Raw genomic sequence first — 17,861 nt, 5'->3', positions numbered from 1 at the left:
CTGACGAAGTGCGGAGGTCGTCTTTGGGGGCAGTGCGTATGCCGAGCAGGACCCAAGGCAGCTCGTCAACCCAGTTAGGACCCTTCAGGCGGGCCATCAAGGCCGATTTTAGATGGCGGTGAAAACGTTCCACCAACCCGTTTGATTGAGGATGGTAGGCCGTGGTGGTGTGCAGCTGCGTCCCTAGCAGGTTCGCTAATGCAGCCCAGAGACTGGAAGTGAATTGGGTGCCTCTGTCTGAAGTGATGTGGGCCGGAACGCCAAAACGTGAGACCCAAGTTGTGAGCAGCGCTCGGGCGCAGGAATCAGTTGTGATGTCAGTCAGGGGGGTTGCCTCAGGCCACCTCGTGAACCGGTCCACGATGGTAAGGAGGTACCGGGCTCCTCTTGAAACCGGCAGAGGGCCCACGAGGTCGACGTGTATGTGGTCGAACCTCCTACGGGTAGGCTCGAACTGCTGTGGTGGGACCTTGGTGTGTCGCTGGATTTTTGACGTCTGGCAGTGCAGACAAGTCCTGGCCCACTCACTGACCTGTTTGCGCAGGCCATGCCAGACAAACTTGCTGGCGACCAGTCGGACAGTAGATCTGATGGATGGGTGCGCCAACCCATGTACCGAGTCAAAAACGCGTCTCCGCCAGGCTGCAGGGACAATAGGGCGGGGCTGACCAGTCGCAACGTCGCAAAGTAGGGTCCGCTGACCTGGACCAACCAAGAAATCTCGAAGCTGCAGACCCGAGACTGCGGTTCTGTAGCTGGGCAGTTCGTCGTCGGCTTGCTGTGCGTCAGCCAGGGCCATGTAGTCGACACCCAAGGATAGGTTGTGGATGGTTGGTCTGGAAAGTGCATCAGCAACGACATTATTCTTTCCGGAGACATGTTGGATGTCAGTTGTGAACTCGGAAATGTAGGATAAATGTCTCTGCTGACGAGCTGACCAGGGATCGGAGACTTTGGAGAAAGCAAAGGACAGAGGCTTATGATCGGTGAAAGCGGTGAAAGGCCTGCCTTCTAGAAAGTATCGGAAATGCCGGACCGCCAGATACAGCGCTAGAAGTTCCCGATCAAAAGCGCTGTACTTCAGTTCGGGCGGGCTAAGGTGTTTGCTGAAAAACGCCAAGGGTTGCCAGCGGCCTTCGAGTAGCTGTTCCAGTACCCCACCCACCGCGGTGTTGGACGCGTCTACCGTGAGGGCAGTCGGGACGTCAGTCCTAGGGTGTACCAGCATCGTGGCGTCTGCCAGGGCGTCTTTGGCCTTAACGAAAGCAGCCGCAGCCTCGTCAGTCCAGGTGATGTCCTTGCCCTTACCAGCCAGCAGCGAGAACAGAGGGCGCATGATACGGGCTGCTGCAGGGATGAAACGATGGTAAAAGTTGACCATCCCAAGGAATTCCTGTAGGCCTTTGACTGTGTCGGGGCGGGCAAAATGGCGGATAGCATCCACCTTGGCGGGTAGGGGTGTTGCCCCGTCGCTGGTGATTTTGTGGCCGAGGAAATTGATAGAGTCAAGTCCGAATTGGCACTTGGACGGGTTAATCGTGAGGCCGAAATCGCGGAGGCGGGAATACAGCTGGCGGAGGTGGGAAAGGTGTTCCTGGCGGTTACGGCTGGCGATCAGTATGTCGTCCAAGTAAATGAACACGAAGTCCAGGCCTTGGCCTACCGCGTCCATCAGCCGCTGGAAGGTCTGCACGGCGTTCTTAAGGCCGAACGGCATCCGAAGGAATTCGAACAGGCCGAATGGGGTGATAATCGCAGTTTTGGGGACGTCATCCGGATGGACCGGGATTTGGTGGTATCCCCTAACGAGGTCCACTTTGGAAAAGATGCGGGCCCCGTGTAAGTTCGCTGCGAAGTCCTGGATGTGAGGGATGGGATAGCGGTCCGGGGTGGTGGCGTCATTCAGCCTGCGGTAGTCGCCGCAGGGCCTCCACCCTCCGGTGGCTTTGGGGACCATGTGCAGGGGGGAGGCCCAGGGGCTGTCTGACCTGCGAACAATCCCCAGCTCCTCCATGTGATGGAACTCTTCCTTTGCCAGGCGGAGCTTGTCTGGAGGTAATCGTCGTGCTCGGGCATGAAGGGGTGGCCCTGTGGTAATGATGTGGTGTCGTACCCCATGTGTGGGCCGGGAATTTGTAAACGAAGGTGCCAAAATCGATGGGAATTCGGCTAGGAGCCTGGCGAAATCGTCGCCAGAAAGGGTAATGGAGTCCAGGCGCGGGGCTGGTGGGCTGATTTCTCCCAGGGGATAGGTCCGGAGAGTGCTAGAGTGGACTAACCGCTTCCTTCGCAGGTCGACTAACAGGTTGTGGGCCCGAAGGAAATCGGCGCCTAGGAGTGGTCGGGCGACGGTGGCAAGGGTAAAGGTCCAGGTAAAACGGCTGCCGCCAAAGTGTAATTGAAGCGTACGGGTGCCGAAAGACCGTATCGTTGTACCGTTGGCGGCATTGAGTAGAGGACCTGGTGGCCTGTCACGAGTGTCGCGGCTTGTCGGAGGCAAAATACTGACCTCCGCTCCAGTATCAACGAGGAAATGCCGTCCAGATTTCTTGTCCTGAACGAAGAGGAGGCTCTGTCGGCGGCCAGCCGCCGTAGCCATCAGCGGCGGCTGACCCTGGCGTTTCCCTGACTTGCAGAGTGGGCGGCATCGACGGGCCTCCGCACCCCACCTCTGATGGTAGAAGCACAGCTGGTCACCCGTGTCGTCGTCTGCATTCCTGGGGCGTGGCTGCTCGGTTGCTGGGGCCGGGCGAGGCAGGCGTTGGGCTCGCGGCCTGGTGATTTGACTGACGGACGAACCGCTCTCGCGCTTGGCCCTCCACAGGACATCTGCCCGGGCGGCCACCTCACGGGGGTTGCTGAAGTCGGCATCAGCTAACAACAAGTGGATATCATCGGGGAGCTGTTCGAGGAAGGCCTGTTCGAACATCAGGCATGGCTTGTGTCCCTCGGCCAATGCCAGCATCTCATTCATTAGGGCGGATGGGGATCTGTCCCCCAGGCCATCCAGATGAAGCAGGCGGGCGGTGCGCTCACGACGGGAGAGGCCGAAGGTCCGGATCAAAAGATCTTTGAAAGCCGGGTACTTATCTTCCTCCGGAGGCAACTGGATGAAGTCTCCAACCTGGGCGGCTGTCTCCTGGTCCAGAGAGCTAACCACATGGTAGTACTTCGTGGAGTCGGAGGTGATCTGCCGAAGGTGGAATTGTGCTTCGGCCTGGTCAAACCAGACGCTGGGCCGAAGTGTCCAAAAGGTGGGCAGCTTGAGGGCCACTGCGTTGGCTGCTGCGCTGTCGTCCATTTCGCGGGTCCAAAAGCCGTTTGGACCGTCAGGGTCACCAATGTAGCGGTTGCTACCGCGGAATAAAACAAGACTCTACTCGGAGGATTGCCAAACAGAACTGGTTTATTTTCCCGCCTTGTGCGGGCCCTTTAAGGGAGAGAAACTCCCGCCCAAAAAACCGGCAATGACGTAAGTCCTACGTCATCAGGACTTTCCCGCGCGCGGGTTCTCCCCGTCGCTCGGAAAGACGAGGCCCGCCGCCATCTTGGGCCTCGTCGCTCCGACGCCGCGCGACCCGACTGCCGAGCCGGTTCGCCCGACTAGACGGTGAGTCGCCACATAATGTACATTTATTTTAATGAGATCCCATTGAATGTGCAAAGTTTTGCACCTAATTATAATCATGGTTTCTAGAGAAATTTTATTTTTGTGGTAAACCAGATATAATTACCAGATTTTGTATTTATTTTGGATCTTCTTGCAGTTTGTTTTAAGCAAGAGTTTTCAGTTTGAATCTTTGAATGGGTACAAACTTAATGTTTACCTTCACTGCACCTAATGGAGAACAGTTAACCTTCCCTTTTTGATACTCTGATATATGCCCTGTTTAGTGCAATTGAACATTTGGCCTGTTAATTGAACTTGAGGCTTGGGCCCACACATGCCTGAAATCATGAGCAAACTTTTTAAGTGAACTTGGTTTACTAAATTATATTTTTGTTTCATGTTCACCAAAACCTCAAACTCCTATGCAGATTCCTGCCTCTCAGCAGATGTTGAACTTCCCTGAAAAGCCAAAGGACAAACCAGCTGACCTACAGAACTTTGGACTGCGGACAGATATGTATACTAAAAAGGGCACCTTAGCAAAAGTAAGTATTTAATTTTTACTTGAAAGAACTTGCATAGGTCGTGAGGTTCTTAGGGAGAATTACCAGCAACTTTACTGGAAGTAAAAATACTAGCTTTTAAGAAGGAAATGAATACATATGTAAGGAAACTTGAAATGAGTCATGGAAGAAACAGGAAAGGGATAACAATTGAATGCTGATGAACAGGCTGTCTATCCATACTAGTTATTTTTCTTCAGATGCTAAAGTGTGTTGTGTTCCAATTGCCATGTGGGCATATTCAGGTTTTAGCTATTTGTTTGAGAAATTGCACATTGGAAGCTTCCAGTTTTATTTTTTTGAATTCAATATCTAATAAAAGCTTAGATTTCACACATTTGTGTAATGATTTTTATTTTTTTGTATTTTTGTAATAGAACAAAATTTGTCAATTTTTGTTTCATCAGATTAAGTTTATTCTAGTATGTGGTCTTTTATACACCCCTGTTAGTAAGAAGCAACAGTACTCACTTGTAGAGCTTAGTTATGGTTCATCAGCTGGTCAGATAAAAGTCAAATCTGAAAAGCAGAAACCTTTTGTGTACTGCACGTAATGTAATTTTTTTTTCTTGGGATTAACTAATTTCCAAAGATATGGATTCATGTTAAGTACTTCCATTTTAAACTGGACATGTTTTTCCTATGTCCAACGATATCAAGAAAGTCACATAGGGAATGAAACTAAGTAACTGACAATCTGCTTAAATCCCTGCTGTTACTTTCCTGGGTGGGTGGGAGCAAGGCAACAAGTAAATTGTACTTCTTTGTGGTAACATCATTTGAGTGTAATTTCAAATCACAAGTATGTTCACTGTCCTACTAAAAAATTTCAAAATTGCATTATAAATCAGTTGCATTATCCTGTGGTGCATTATATATAATTACCCATTATACCTTTTTAAAACAAAAACTATAATTAGGATATTTGATAGGATGCTATTATGAAGTAGTGGTTTTCATCATCAGGTTGATAAAGTCTTTGGATTAAATCATGTCAAGTGTTATTTGGCTGGAATTAATGGTTCCTGGTTGTTTCTCAGTCTGGAATAGAAAGCTAATATTTCTCCTCATCCCATGGTCATTGCTGGAAAATGCGAGTGCAGCCATGAGGATGGCAGCACATTCTGGATTGATATTATGCAGATAAATGTGTTGCCTATGCTGTGAGTTTTTGTGAGAAGAATTTCCTCTTTTTTTTGTGAAGGCTTGGAGAACCAGCTACTTGTGCAAATGTATACCCTAGTAAGGCTTTGTGCCTTAATTGAAAGACACAAGAAATGGGTAGGAAGGAAAATTTCAAAAGCAAGAGAAAATGTCGAGGCAGTGTATTATGTTGATGCCTTTCCAATGGCATGTTCATATTTTTCTGTTGCAGCAAAGCAAAGCCAGTGCAGCTAGAGACTGGACAGACCAGGAAACCCTGCTCCTTTTGGAGGTGAGTGATTCTCATTCATAACTTATTCATTTGTAGGTCTTGACCAATATCTTTGTGTCCTCTCTAGCCCCAAGCGAAGTCCCAGAGGACTGGCGAGTAGCTATCTTGTTCCATTGTTCAAGAAGGGAAACTGGGATAATCCTGGAAACCATAGACTGGCAAGTCTCATGTCAGAGGTAGGGAAGTTGCTGGAGAGGATTCTTGAGGATAGGATTTATAAGCAAGTTGAAAACTACAGCCTAATTAGGGTCAGTCAGCATGGGTTTGTGTGGGGCAAATTGTGTCTTAGTAACTTGATTGAGTTTTTCGAGAGTGTGATGAAGGTGATTGAAGGTAGAGCTGTGCATGTTGTCTACATGGATTTTAGTAAGGCATTTGACAAGGTCAGTCATGGTAGACTCACCCAGAAGATTAAAATGCATGGAATCCATGGTAAATTGGACATTTGGATGTATATACATGACCTGGGTGGGTTAGTAAAGTTGCAAATGATACAAAGATTGGTAGTGTTGTGGATAGTGTAGAAGGCTGGCAAGAGATACAGTGGGGTGTAGGTTAGTTGCTGATATGGGTAGAGAAATGGCAGATGGAGTTTAACCTGGCCAAATGTGAAGTGTTGCACTTAGGGAGATCAAATATAAATAGACAGTACACTGTTAATGGCAAGACCCTTAAAGCATTGATGAGCAGAGGGATCTTGAGGTCCATGTTCATAGCTCTCTGAAAGTGGCTACACAGATTGATAGGGTGGTAAAGAAGGCATATGGCATGCTTGCCTTAATATTAGTCGAGGAATTGAGTTCAAGAGTCAGGAGGTTATGTTGCACTTCATAAAACTTTGGTTAGGCTGCATCTGGAGTATTGCATTCATTTCTGGTCGCCCCATTGCAGGAAGGATGTGGAGGGTTTGGAGGGAGTGTAGAAGAGTTTTACCAGGATGCTGCCTGGATTAGAGGGTAAGTGCTATAAGGAGAGGTTGGACAAACTTGGGATGTTCTCCCTAGATCATTGGAGACTGAGGGGAGACCTGATAGAGGTGTTTAAAATTGAGGCATAGATAGGGTAGACAGTCAGAATCTTTTCCTCAGGACAGAAATGTCCAATACCAGAGGACATGCTTTTGAGGTTAGATGGGGAAGTTTAAAGGCAATGTGAGGGGCAATCTTTCGCAGAGAGTGGTAGGTGCCTGGAATGGGTTACTGGGATAATAGTGGAAGCAGGTAATTTGGAGTTTGAGGCTGTTAGATTACACATACATGTGCAGGAAATGGAAGGATATGGACATTGTGTTAGTAAGAAGGGGTTAGTTTATAGACAATAGGAGCAGAAGTAGACCATTCGGCCCTTCGAGTCTGCACTGCCATTTTGAGATCATGGCTGATCCTCAACAATCAATATCCTGTTCCTGCCTTGTCCCCATATCCCTTGATTCCTCTGTCTATAAGAAACCTATCTAGCTCCTTCTTGAAAGTGCCCAGAGAATTGGCCTCCACTGCCCTCTGAGGCAGTGCATTCCACAAATTCACAACCCTCTGGGAGAAGGAGTTTTTCCTTACATCTGTCCTAAATGGCCTAGCCCTTATTCTTAAATCATGCCCCCTGGTCCTGGACTTCCCCAACATCTGGAACATATTTCCTGTCTTTATCTTGTCCAATCCCTTAATAATCCTGTATGTTTCAATCAGATCCCCTCTCAATCTTCTCAATTCCAGCGTGTACAATCCCAGTCTCTCCAACCTCTCAGCATAAGACAGTCCCGACATCGCCGGAATTAACCTCGTAAACCTCCACTGCACGCCCTCTATAGCCAGGATATCCTTCCTTAACCCTGGAGACCAAAACTGTACACAATACTCCAGGAGTGGTCTCACCAGAGCCCTGTACAAATGCAAAAGAATCTCTTTGCTTTTGTACTCAATTCCCCTTGTAATACAGGCCAACATTCCATTAGCCTTCATCACTGCCTGCTGCACTTGCTCATTCACTTTCAGTGACTGATGAACAAGGACTCCTAGATCCCTTTGTATTTCCCCCTTACCTAACTCCACACCATTCAGATAATAATCTGCCTTCCTGTTCCTGCTCCCAAAGTGGATAACCTCACACTTATCCACATTAAACTTCATGTGCCAAGTATCTGCCCACTTACCCAACCTATCCAAATCACCTTGAATTCTCCTAACTTCCTCTACACATGTCGCACTGCCACCCAACTTTGTATCATCAGCAAACTTGCTAATGTTATTCACAATGCCTTCATCTAAATCATCAACATAGATCGTAAACAGCTGCGGTCCCAGCACCGAGCCCTGTGGCACCCCACTAGTCACGGCCTGCCATTCTGAGAAACATCCATTCACCCCTACCCTTTGTTTCCTATCCGCCAACCAGTTTTCTATCCATGTTAATACCCGCCCCCCAATTCCATGAGCCCTAATTTTACCCACCAATCTCCTGTGCGGCACTTTACCGAATGCCTTCTGAAAGTCGAGGTATACAACATCCACTGAATCTCCCTCGTCTATTTTCCTGGTTATATCCTCAAAAAACTCCAGTAGATTAGTCAAGCATGATTTGCCCTTGGTAAATCCATGTTGACTCGACCCAATCCTATCATTGCTATCCAAATATGCTGCTATTTCATCCTTAATAATAGACTCTAGCATCTTCCCCACCACAGATGTTAGGCTAACTGGACGATAGTTCCCCGTTTTCTCCCTCCCTCCTTTCTTAAAAAGTGGGATTACATTAGCCATTCTCCAATCCTCAGGAACTGACCCCGAATCTAAGGAACATCGGAAAATGATCACCAATGCGTCCACAAGTTCTAGAGCCACCTCCTTTAGTACCCTGGGATGCAGACCATCTGGACCTGGGGATTTGTCAGTCTTCAGCCCCATTAGTCTACCCATCACCATTTCTTTCCTAATGTCAATCCACTTCAGTTCCTCTGTCACCCTCTGCCTTTTGTCCATCCTTAGTTCTGGGAGATTTCTTACGTCTTCCCCGTGAAGACAGATCCAAAGTACTTATTAAATTTGACTGCCATCTCCCTGTTTCCCGTAATAATTTCACCCGATTCGGTCTTCAAGGGCCCAGCATTGTTCCTAACTAACTTCTTTCCCTTTACATACCTAAAAAAAAAAAGCTTTTGCTATCCTCCTTAATATTCCTGGCTAGCTTGCCTTCATACCTCATTTTTTCTTCCCGAATTACCTTTTTAGTTAAATTCCGCTGCACCTTAAAAATTTCCCAATCTTCTATCTTCCCACTCAGCTTGGCTCTGCCATACTACTTCCTTTTTAACACAATGTTATCTCTGACTTCCTTTGTCAGCCACGGTGGCCCCTTTCCCCTCTGAGTCTTTCCTTCTCTGGGGAGTAAACTGATCCTGCACCTTGTGCATTATTCCCAAGAATACCTGCCCTTGTTGTTCCACTGACAATTCTGCTAGGATGCCTGCCCAGTCAACTTTAGCCAGCTCCTCCCTCATGGCTCCATAGTCTCCTTTGTTCAACTGCAAAATTGACCCTTCTGATTTGCCCTTTTCCCTCTCCAATTGCAGATAAAAACTTATCATGTTATGGGCACTACCTCCCAATGGCTCCTTTACTTCGAGTTCTCTTATCAAATCCTGCTCATTACACAGCACTAAATCCAGAATAGCCCTCTCCCTGGTCGGCTCTCGTACCAGCTGCTCCAAGAATGCATCCCGGAGGCACTCTATAAACTCCCTTTCCTGGGGTCCAGTACCAGCCTGATTTTCCCAGTCCACTTGCATATTGAAATCCCCCATAACTACTGTGACATTACCCTTGCCACATGCCAACATTAACTCACTATTCAGCTTGCACCCAATATCCATGCTCCCGTTTGGAGGCCTGTAGATAACACCCATTAGGGTCTTTTTGCCCTTACAGTTCCTCAGTTCTATCCACACGGACTCTACTTCTCCTGATTCAATGTCCCCCCTTGCAAGGGACTGAATCTCATTCCTCAACAACAGGGCCACCCCACCTCCTCTGCCCACCTTCCTGTCCTTACGATAGCATGTATACCCTTGAAAATTCATTTCCCAGATCTGATCTCCCTGCAGCCATGTCTCCGTTATCCCAACAACATCATACTTACCTATTCGTATCTGAGCTTCAAGCTTGCCTACCTTATTCCTGACACTCCGTGCGTTCAGATATAGGATTTCTAACCCATTTCTCCTCTCTCCATTCGTATTAATGTTCCGAAATTGTGTAGTTCCTACCTGTCCTCTACCCTCCATCTCGCTATCCTCTCATTCTGGATCCCCTCCCCCTGCAAATGTAGTTTAAACCCCCCCGAGCAGCATTAGCAAACCTTCCTGCAAGAATGTCAGTACCCCTCCAGTTCAGGTGTAAACCGTCCCGTTGGAACAGATCCTATCTTCCGTGGAACAAATCCCAATTATCCATAAACCTGAAGCCGTCTCTCTCGCACCATCCCCTCAGCCACGTATTAATCTGCCTAATCTACCTACTCCTCTCCTCACTCGCATGTGGCACAGGTAGCAATCCTGAGATTGTTACCCTGGATGTCCTGCCCCTCAACTTAGCACCTAACTCCCTGAACTCCTTACGCAGGATCTCCTCTCTTTTCCTGCCCACGTCGTTAGTCCTTACATGGATCACAACATCTGGGTTCACGCCCTCCCTCCTGAGAATAACCTGAACCCGATCTGAGATATCCCGGACCCTGGCACCAGGGAGGCAACAGACCATCCGGAATTCCCGATCATCCCCACAGAATATCCCATCTATCCCCCTGACTATAGAATCCCCTATCACTACCGCTCTCCTCTCTTCCTTCTTCCCCTTCTGAGTTGAGGGTCCACTCTCGGTGCCAGAGACCAGACCTCCGCAACTAGTTCCTGGTAGGTCATCCCCACCCACAGTATCCAAAGCGGTATACCTATTATTGATGGGGACAGCCACAGGGGTGCTCTGCTCTCTCCGCCTGCTCCCCTTCCCTCTCCTGACAGTTACCCAATTACTCTCCTCCTGTCTTATCAGTGTGTCTATCTTCCGATAACTCTTAGTTTAGTTGGGCATTTGATTACTAATTTAGTTAGTTTGGCACAACATTGTGGGCCAAAGGACCTGTTCCTGTGCTGTACTGTTCTGTTCTATTTCTGGTTTTTGGTTTGTCTCCAATTTTTCTTTTTGCAGCCATGCCTTCATTTATGATGTCCTGAACTCTGAAATTACCTCACTGAACTCCTCTATTTTTTTCCATTCTTCCTTTGGTACAAAGTTTTCTATCACTGCTGTGTACTCTTGTCAAGTTTTGTGCTTTAAATGGTTACTAAATGCTCAGATATTTTGCCTTTGAAAGAAACTACATAAAAGCAAGTTGTTATATTTGAAATTGTAAGTGGCAATTTGTTGACTGTTTAAGAGAAAAATTAATGATTATAGGCAGGTGGGAATAAATTCAATTATCCTGTTTTGACATTAATCGGTATAAATGATGGAATAAAAACCCAATGGATGAGTCATCTTCTGAAGGTGTGCTATTATGTCGTGTTATGATGAAGAATTCATAATGAATGTCGGGAATTGTTGTAGCTGCTTTGTATCTTAAATGCTTTATTTAAATGACTAGTTTAAAGAAATATTAAGTACATGAGGAAAAGATGCAGCAGGGCTTCTGCATGTGGCTGTGGGAAAAGCCCTACAGTGTAATAACACAATCACTGAGGCATTTTTCCTCCATCACAATTTGAGAGTGCATTTAAGACACTTCAATGATTCTTTACACTAGTAGATGGGTGGTATAAGATTGTAAGGCACTATTTTGATTATAATGGGATTATCCCCGTAACGTAGGTGAGTATATATGTATCTTTGAGTTATTATGTCAGAAGTAGGTGTTCTGATCAGAAGGCATTTGTCACATCTTTAAGGCACACTACAGCTAACCTGTTACTTTGTAATAGTGATTACCTTCAAATATATCATTTTGGCTGTAAAATAGTTTGGGGAAGGGCTGAGAAATTACAAGTATTTTTTTAAGCAAGTTTGGCCAGCTGGACTGCAGTTTCCTACCTGCCCTGAGCTTTCCTATGTCCCTTAAATGGCTGTAAACTTAAGTTGGGACTCCAGCTGATTTATTTCAATGAAATTTTTAATCACTTTCATTTTTAGGCTCTGGAAATGTACAAAGATGACTGGAATAAAGTGTCTGAGCACGTTGGGAGCCGCACACAAGATGAGTGCATACTAAACTTCTTGCGGCTCCCCATTGAAGATCCGTATCTGGAAGACACAGACTCCTCACTTGGTCCTTTGGCCTTCCAGCCTGTTCCTTTCAGCCAGTCTGGGAATCCTGTCATGAGCACTGTGGCGTTTCTGGCCTCGGTTGTGGATCCCCGAGTTGCTGCAGCTGCTGCCAAAGCTGCTTTAGGTAAGAAACTTATAGACATTGTTTCCAGAAACTACATTTTCTTTGAACATGGATCAGCCCTGCTATAAAAAGACTGCAATGTCAAAACGGAAAGGAAGTTAGAAATGGAGATCATTTAGCTTTTGTGCCCAGATTCAATTACCAAAGGTGTTAAGCCGTTGTGGAGTTAGCTGTATAGTGCTGTTTTTAGATTCCAAGTTTTTTTGTTTGGCCCTGAGAGAAGGAGACCACAGACCAATAGGTCTCAGTGGAATGGAGAATTGGTGGCTGGCAACTAGAAGCTTTGGGTTGCCCCTGTGGACTGAACACACTTGCTCCATGAACCTTCACAATCTGCATTGGTTTCTCTAATATAGAGGACACAGTGTCACACTGGATTGGAATAAGTGCTGGTGAATCATTGCCACCCCTGGAAGCCCTGTTTGGATTTCTTGATGGTGGGTAGCAAACAAATAAAAGGCCAGGTGGTGTATCAGAAGTGATTACAAGGGGAAGTGCAGTGACATAGAGCACTAGGAAAATTATCTTCAAACCACTCTTCCGCACTCATTCATTCACTGCATGTTTCAAGGACAACGTTGATCTTTCTATGTTGCCGATGCAACTTCTTTTAGTCTCATGATTTAGTTTGTTACTTGATGTTGGTTATCTAACATTTCGAGACTGAATTTAGCTAGCCTGCAACTTTGTCTGTACACATTATTCTTGAGTTACCAGTGTCTCAGATTGAATTGAGGGAGGGTGCAGTGCAAGGTGTCCAAGTTTGTTGATGATACAAAAGTAGGTGGGAGGACATGCTGCAAGGAGAATATTTGGACACTGCAACAGGATATAGATGGAGTGAATCGGTAAATGGTGTTTGTTGTAAGAGTTTAAATTTTGAATTTAATTTAAAACTTATTTTAGATCTCTGAACACTTTGTTTAATGTCTTGGGTGTGAAATAAAGTTAGCATGCAAGTTAAGCAAGTAATCAAGGCAATTGGCACGTTTGCCTTTGTTGGTAGGGAGTCATTTTAAGAATAGAGAAGCATTGTTCAGGGTGTTGGTTAAGCCTCTGTACTGTGTATAATTTTGGTCTTAGATTTTTGTCAAGCTGAGATATATTAGGGTAGGAGGCAATCCAGAAGAGATTCACTCTCTGGGGTCTACCATGGTAAAGAAATGTGACATTTTTTTTTGGTTTAATTTTTGTTTTGGAATGTGGACGTTGCAGGCAAGGTAGGAATTGCTGAGACTTGACAGGCAGATAGTTGCAATAGGGATCTCAATGGGAGTTTTTCGGATTGCTTGTATTATTTTACTGTGCTCGTCGACCCACTGCGATTTGCCTACCATCAAAATAGGTCTATGGCAGACACCATCTCCCTGGCGCTATACTCATCTCTGGAGCATTTGGACAGTAAAGACACCTATGCTAGACTATTGTTTATTGACTTCAACTCTGCCTTCAATACTGTAATTCCAAGCAAATTCATTGACACCACCTACAAGAAAGCTCACCAGTGCCTCTACTTCCTCAGGAGGCTAAAGAAATTTGGTGTGTCCCCTTTGACCCTCACCAATTTATACTGTACACCATAGAAAGCTTCCTATCCAGATGCAACATGGCTTGGTGTGGCAGCTGCACTGCCCAAGACCGCAAGAAAGTGCAGTGTTGTGGACAACTCAGCACGTCACGGAAACCAGCCTCCCCTCCATGGACTCTATCTACACTTCTTGCTGCCTCGGTAAAGCAGCCAGCATAATCAAAGATCCCACCTACCCTGGACATTCTCTCTTCTCACCACCCTCACCAGGCTGAAAGACAGCTTCTATCCTGCTGTTATAAGACTATTGAATGTTTCCCTAGTAAAATAAGATGAACTCTCAACCCCTCAATCTATCTCGTTGTGACCTTGCACCTTTCTGTCTGCCTGCACTGCACTTGCTCTGTACCATAATACTTTATTTTGCACTGTTATTTTTACCTTGTACTACCTCAATGCACCGTAATGAATTGATCTGTATGGATAGTATGCAAGACAAGTTTTTCACTGTACCTCTACATGTGACAATAATAAACCAATTTACGAAAATCACTACTAGTTTTTGTCTGTAAAGCACGAGTCTAATTTTAAAATTCTACTTTTTGTTCTGGTTTCTCTCCATATCTTGTCTTTTTGCGCATGTTCAATTCCTGCTTATAATCACTGTTGGGTTAGATGGTTCGAATGCAGTGATGATGTATTTAAGGATTGAGTATTTGGGGCAGGATGTGACACGTGCCAATGCGGGCTGTTAAGAAATTAGCAATGTAAATGAACAATGACAAATCTCTTGCAGGATGAAAGTTCCTGCACGTTCAGTGATTATCTTTAGCCCCTACAATTGACCTTTAACTGTTGATATCTCAGTATTTGTGCTTTTGAATGTCAAGTGTGGGCAGCATATTCATGTAGTTAATGCCAAAACTTAAATGCATGACTGAAGAAGTACTTGAATATTTGTAATTGTTTTTGTATGGGCTTCAGTAGAAGCATCTGATAAACCATCCTGAAAGGAAAGAAATCAAATAACTCTTCTCTTGTTCAAGATAGGCTTATCTCTATCTGGAACGCAGTTATGCCATCATAGAAGCTAAATTGCATGTCACAGCATGTGTTTCAAAACACTTCTATTAAACTGCAAAAAGTGGAAATGAGAACCAGATAAACTGTCGATGTAACGTATTTTGGTTGAATACTTTTCTAATCTGTGACACAAATGTAATTTTGGTATTTCTATAAATGTGTACCCAGGAATGGCCATGTCTTTAATCTGCATCAGTATAGGAGCCTGATTAATATGTTATTGTTGGAAAAGAGATTATGGATTGATTTGAAGTGCTTGGTAAAAGTTAAAACCCCTTAAACTGGGTGAGGAGTTGAGATTGGGAGCTTTTTAAAATGCTAATGGATGAAAAAACTGAAGTATTTGCAAATAATTGTATTTCCTTTTGCAGAGGAATTTTCCCACGTGAGGGAGGAAGTGCCAGTTGAACTGGTGGAGGCACATGTCAAGAAAGTACAAGAGATGGCCCGGTCTTCTGGAAAAGTGGATCCTTCTTATGGCTTAGAAAACAGTGGCATTGCTGGCACTGCTCCAGAGGAACCAGACAAAACTGGTCAGTTGAAACAGCTGCATTATTAACTTGCATATTCAGTCTGTGTTATTGAGGCAAGTCATTTTTGATTATGACCATTGTGACTTGTTATCAGGATATGTCCTTTTTTTGGTCCCAGAAGACACTTTTAAGAGGAACTGAAGTCCAAAACTTGTCCTAAGATTCACAATGGTTTTTTTTTCATGCAATTTGTTGCTCGTGCACAACCCTTAACTGCTGCTTTTTCCAAAAAGGCCTATTTGTTAGTTGTTGGAACCCAGTATGGAATTTCAATATTTGATTGGACAATCAAGGTTAGAGGCCTTGCTTGTTGAGAGTTCACTAAGTTGCAATTTCAGATTCCATTGTGGAGTTTTGTCCATGGATAACCAAATTTCTTGTGTTCAGTTGAACTTCTTGGACAGAATTCATGTTTGGTCATTTGTGTATATTCAGTAGAAAGATTAATCATCAGAAGCTCTTGTATTGATATTAAAAACTCAATTATCTCACTGATGCCCTGCAGAGAAGGAACGACAGGGTACTACCAGATTCTTTGGAATGGACATCTAGAGACTTTTTTCAACAGGATGACATATCATTTGACGTGCACTCATCTCTCTGCTCAGCAGCAATTATGACTTTTCAAACATCTGCTTTTACTCGGTTAGCCATGATTTGGTGGGGAACACACATTCCTCAGAACTAGAAGGTTGTTTAAGTTCCACCTGGTAAAAATGTTAGCAAAGACTTCCAAAAAATTGAGTACGGTGGTGAATGGAGAATGTTTGGATGATAGATATGGGGGAAATGATGCATGATTTTGGCTGATGTAGTCTTGGGTGACATCATGGGGAACTGTTATGCAAACTGAAGAGATGGATCATTGAAAAATTCTGGAATGTGAATGAGGGTGTTCAGCGTCATAGGTTTTATCTGCAAGTTCTATGACAAGATGTGATGAATGCTAAATAACACGCATATCTTTCAAACTAAAATCCATTTAACAAGAACAGTTGTTAAGTGGGGGGGTGGGCAAGATATTGAAATTATGCCTTGTTTTTGTTCAAATACTATAAACAGAACTACAAACATTAAGGTTTCCAGGAACAGGTGCGTGGTGTCATTCTTTTTCAATATTTTCAAAAATTAGTATCTGTTATTAATGCAACCTCTCCACTGATAGCAACATAAGCAGTACTCTACATCTGTATATAGTTTACTATTCAGCTGAAGCCGACTATTCAGGTTGATAGCAAATTAGCAAGTATTCATTGTGCCTAATTTATTGTCTATGCATTTAATACAAGCAAGCCTGGTTAATTTTAGATGACATCTTGATCAGATGTACTTAATGGAAGCTCACCATGCCCACTTCTTTGATCTTGATGTTGTGCCTAGTTTTCATTGCAGTGTTTTGCTAGTAACCAATCAAAACTTGATGCCATGGTTAAAATCTATCTTTCTCAGTTTCTGAATGGTTAGTTGCTGATGCAGAGATGGCCTTGGACTCTCATTTGGTATTAATGGCAATAACATGGACAGCTGATTCCAAATCTCTATTTGAAAATTTAAATAGAACCAAGTAACTTGCAAGTTGTGATGGAAGTAGAACCAAGGTGCCTTTCCTTTTCTCCTCCTTGGGACTAAACTGTGCAGATAATTAACACACTATTTCAAACCATGATACGTATGGCTAACACAATAACTGCATTTGAAATGTAATTGTTATTTAGAAGTGTTGCAGTTTCTGCTGAATATTAATTGTTTTTTATTTGAGAAGCAGATATTGAAGAGGAAAAAATGGAAACTCGAGAATCAGAAGGTCAAGAGTCTGAAAAAGTAAGTTGCTCTGCAGACTGCAAGAGTGCCAAAGTGCTGAGCACTTCTCGTGCTCAACCCAATGTAATGATTGAAGGACAAATTTGGATAATGGTGTGAATGATGGTATAGATTTCCCAGCTTCTCTGGATGGGCACTTCAATTGCCAAGGCATAGTAGGCTATGAACCAAGGTCTGGTAAATGGGATTATAGTAGAATGGGTACTTGATGGTCAGTGTGGACATGGTGGGCTGAAGGGCCTGTTGCTGTGCTGTATGACTCTGAGTATCTGATGTACTATAGATTTTTGAAATGCATTAACTGTTTTGAAATCATAGTTGTCCAAGTGTTAATGGATGCATCGTCATAGCCTGGAATTGATAGTATTTCAAGTTTAGCTGTTTTCCTAGTGTTCAATTTTATCTGCCTCCCGGTTTAAACTTAAGATTTTACCTTGCTTACATACTCTTAAGTTTCTCCCTCAGAGGAGAAAGTTCTAGTGGTTTCATCAAGAAGACCAATTTCCAGCTCTAATATCATCTGTCTCTTCAGCCTCAGCCTATTAGGAGTTGGAGCTGTCCTTCATGCTTCTGCTAGTTCTAATCTTGGCGGTTCTACTGTTATGACCAATCTCCCTTGTTACAGACTCCATTAATTTCAACTTGAGCAAAACCCTGCTGCATTATTTTAACTTTTCCCAAGTCTCATTCACCTTTTTAAGTCCTCTGCATGCTGATCAAAAACAAAAAACATGAATTTCAAATTTCCTTCTCTTTTGTCCATTCCATGGTCTTGCTCTTCCCCCTGTAAATGTCTCAAACTCTACAACTTTTTTGAGACTTCAGTGTTTTGAGAAAGCGTTTAATAAAGTGT

At 44.5% G+C, this 17,861-nt stretch overlaps 1 protein-coding gene across 5 annotated transcripts in view; it reads left to right on the top strand.

Annotated features, from left to right (window-relative positions):
* smarcc1a (SWI/SNF related, matrix associated, actin dependent regulator of chromatin, subfamily c, member 1a) overlaps positions 1–17,861 on the top strand; it is a 123,856-nt gene that overhangs the window by 75,837 nt on the left and 30,158 nt on the right. For 3 of the 5 annotated variants that reach the window (XM_052022933.1, XM_052022932.1, XM_052022929.1), the window contains 5 exons: positions 4,039–4,155; positions 5,549–5,608; positions 11,785–12,043; positions 15,026–15,187; positions 16,950–17,008. In XM_052022933.1, the coding sequence (XP_051878893.1) occupies positions 4,039–4,155; positions 5,549–5,608; positions 11,785–12,043; positions 15,026–15,187; positions 16,950–17,008 (657 nt within the window). The remainder of the gene's footprint in view (positions 1–4,038; positions 4,156–5,548; positions 5,609–11,784; positions 12,044–15,025; positions 15,188–16,949; positions 17,009–17,861) is intronic. The other 2 variants (XM_052022934.1, XM_052022931.1) reach the window with 1 other exon arrangement.

The sequence above is a fragment of the Pristis pectinata genome, chromosome 9 (genome assembly GCF_009764475.1).
Source record: "Pristis pectinata isolate sPriPec2 chromosome 9, sPriPec2.1.pri, whole genome shotgun sequence".
Lineage (NCBI taxonomy): Eukaryota > Metazoa > Chordata > Chondrichthyes > Rhinopristiformes > Pristidae > Pristis > Pristis pectinata.
This window is presented reverse-complemented; position numbering and strand designations above follow the sequence as displayed.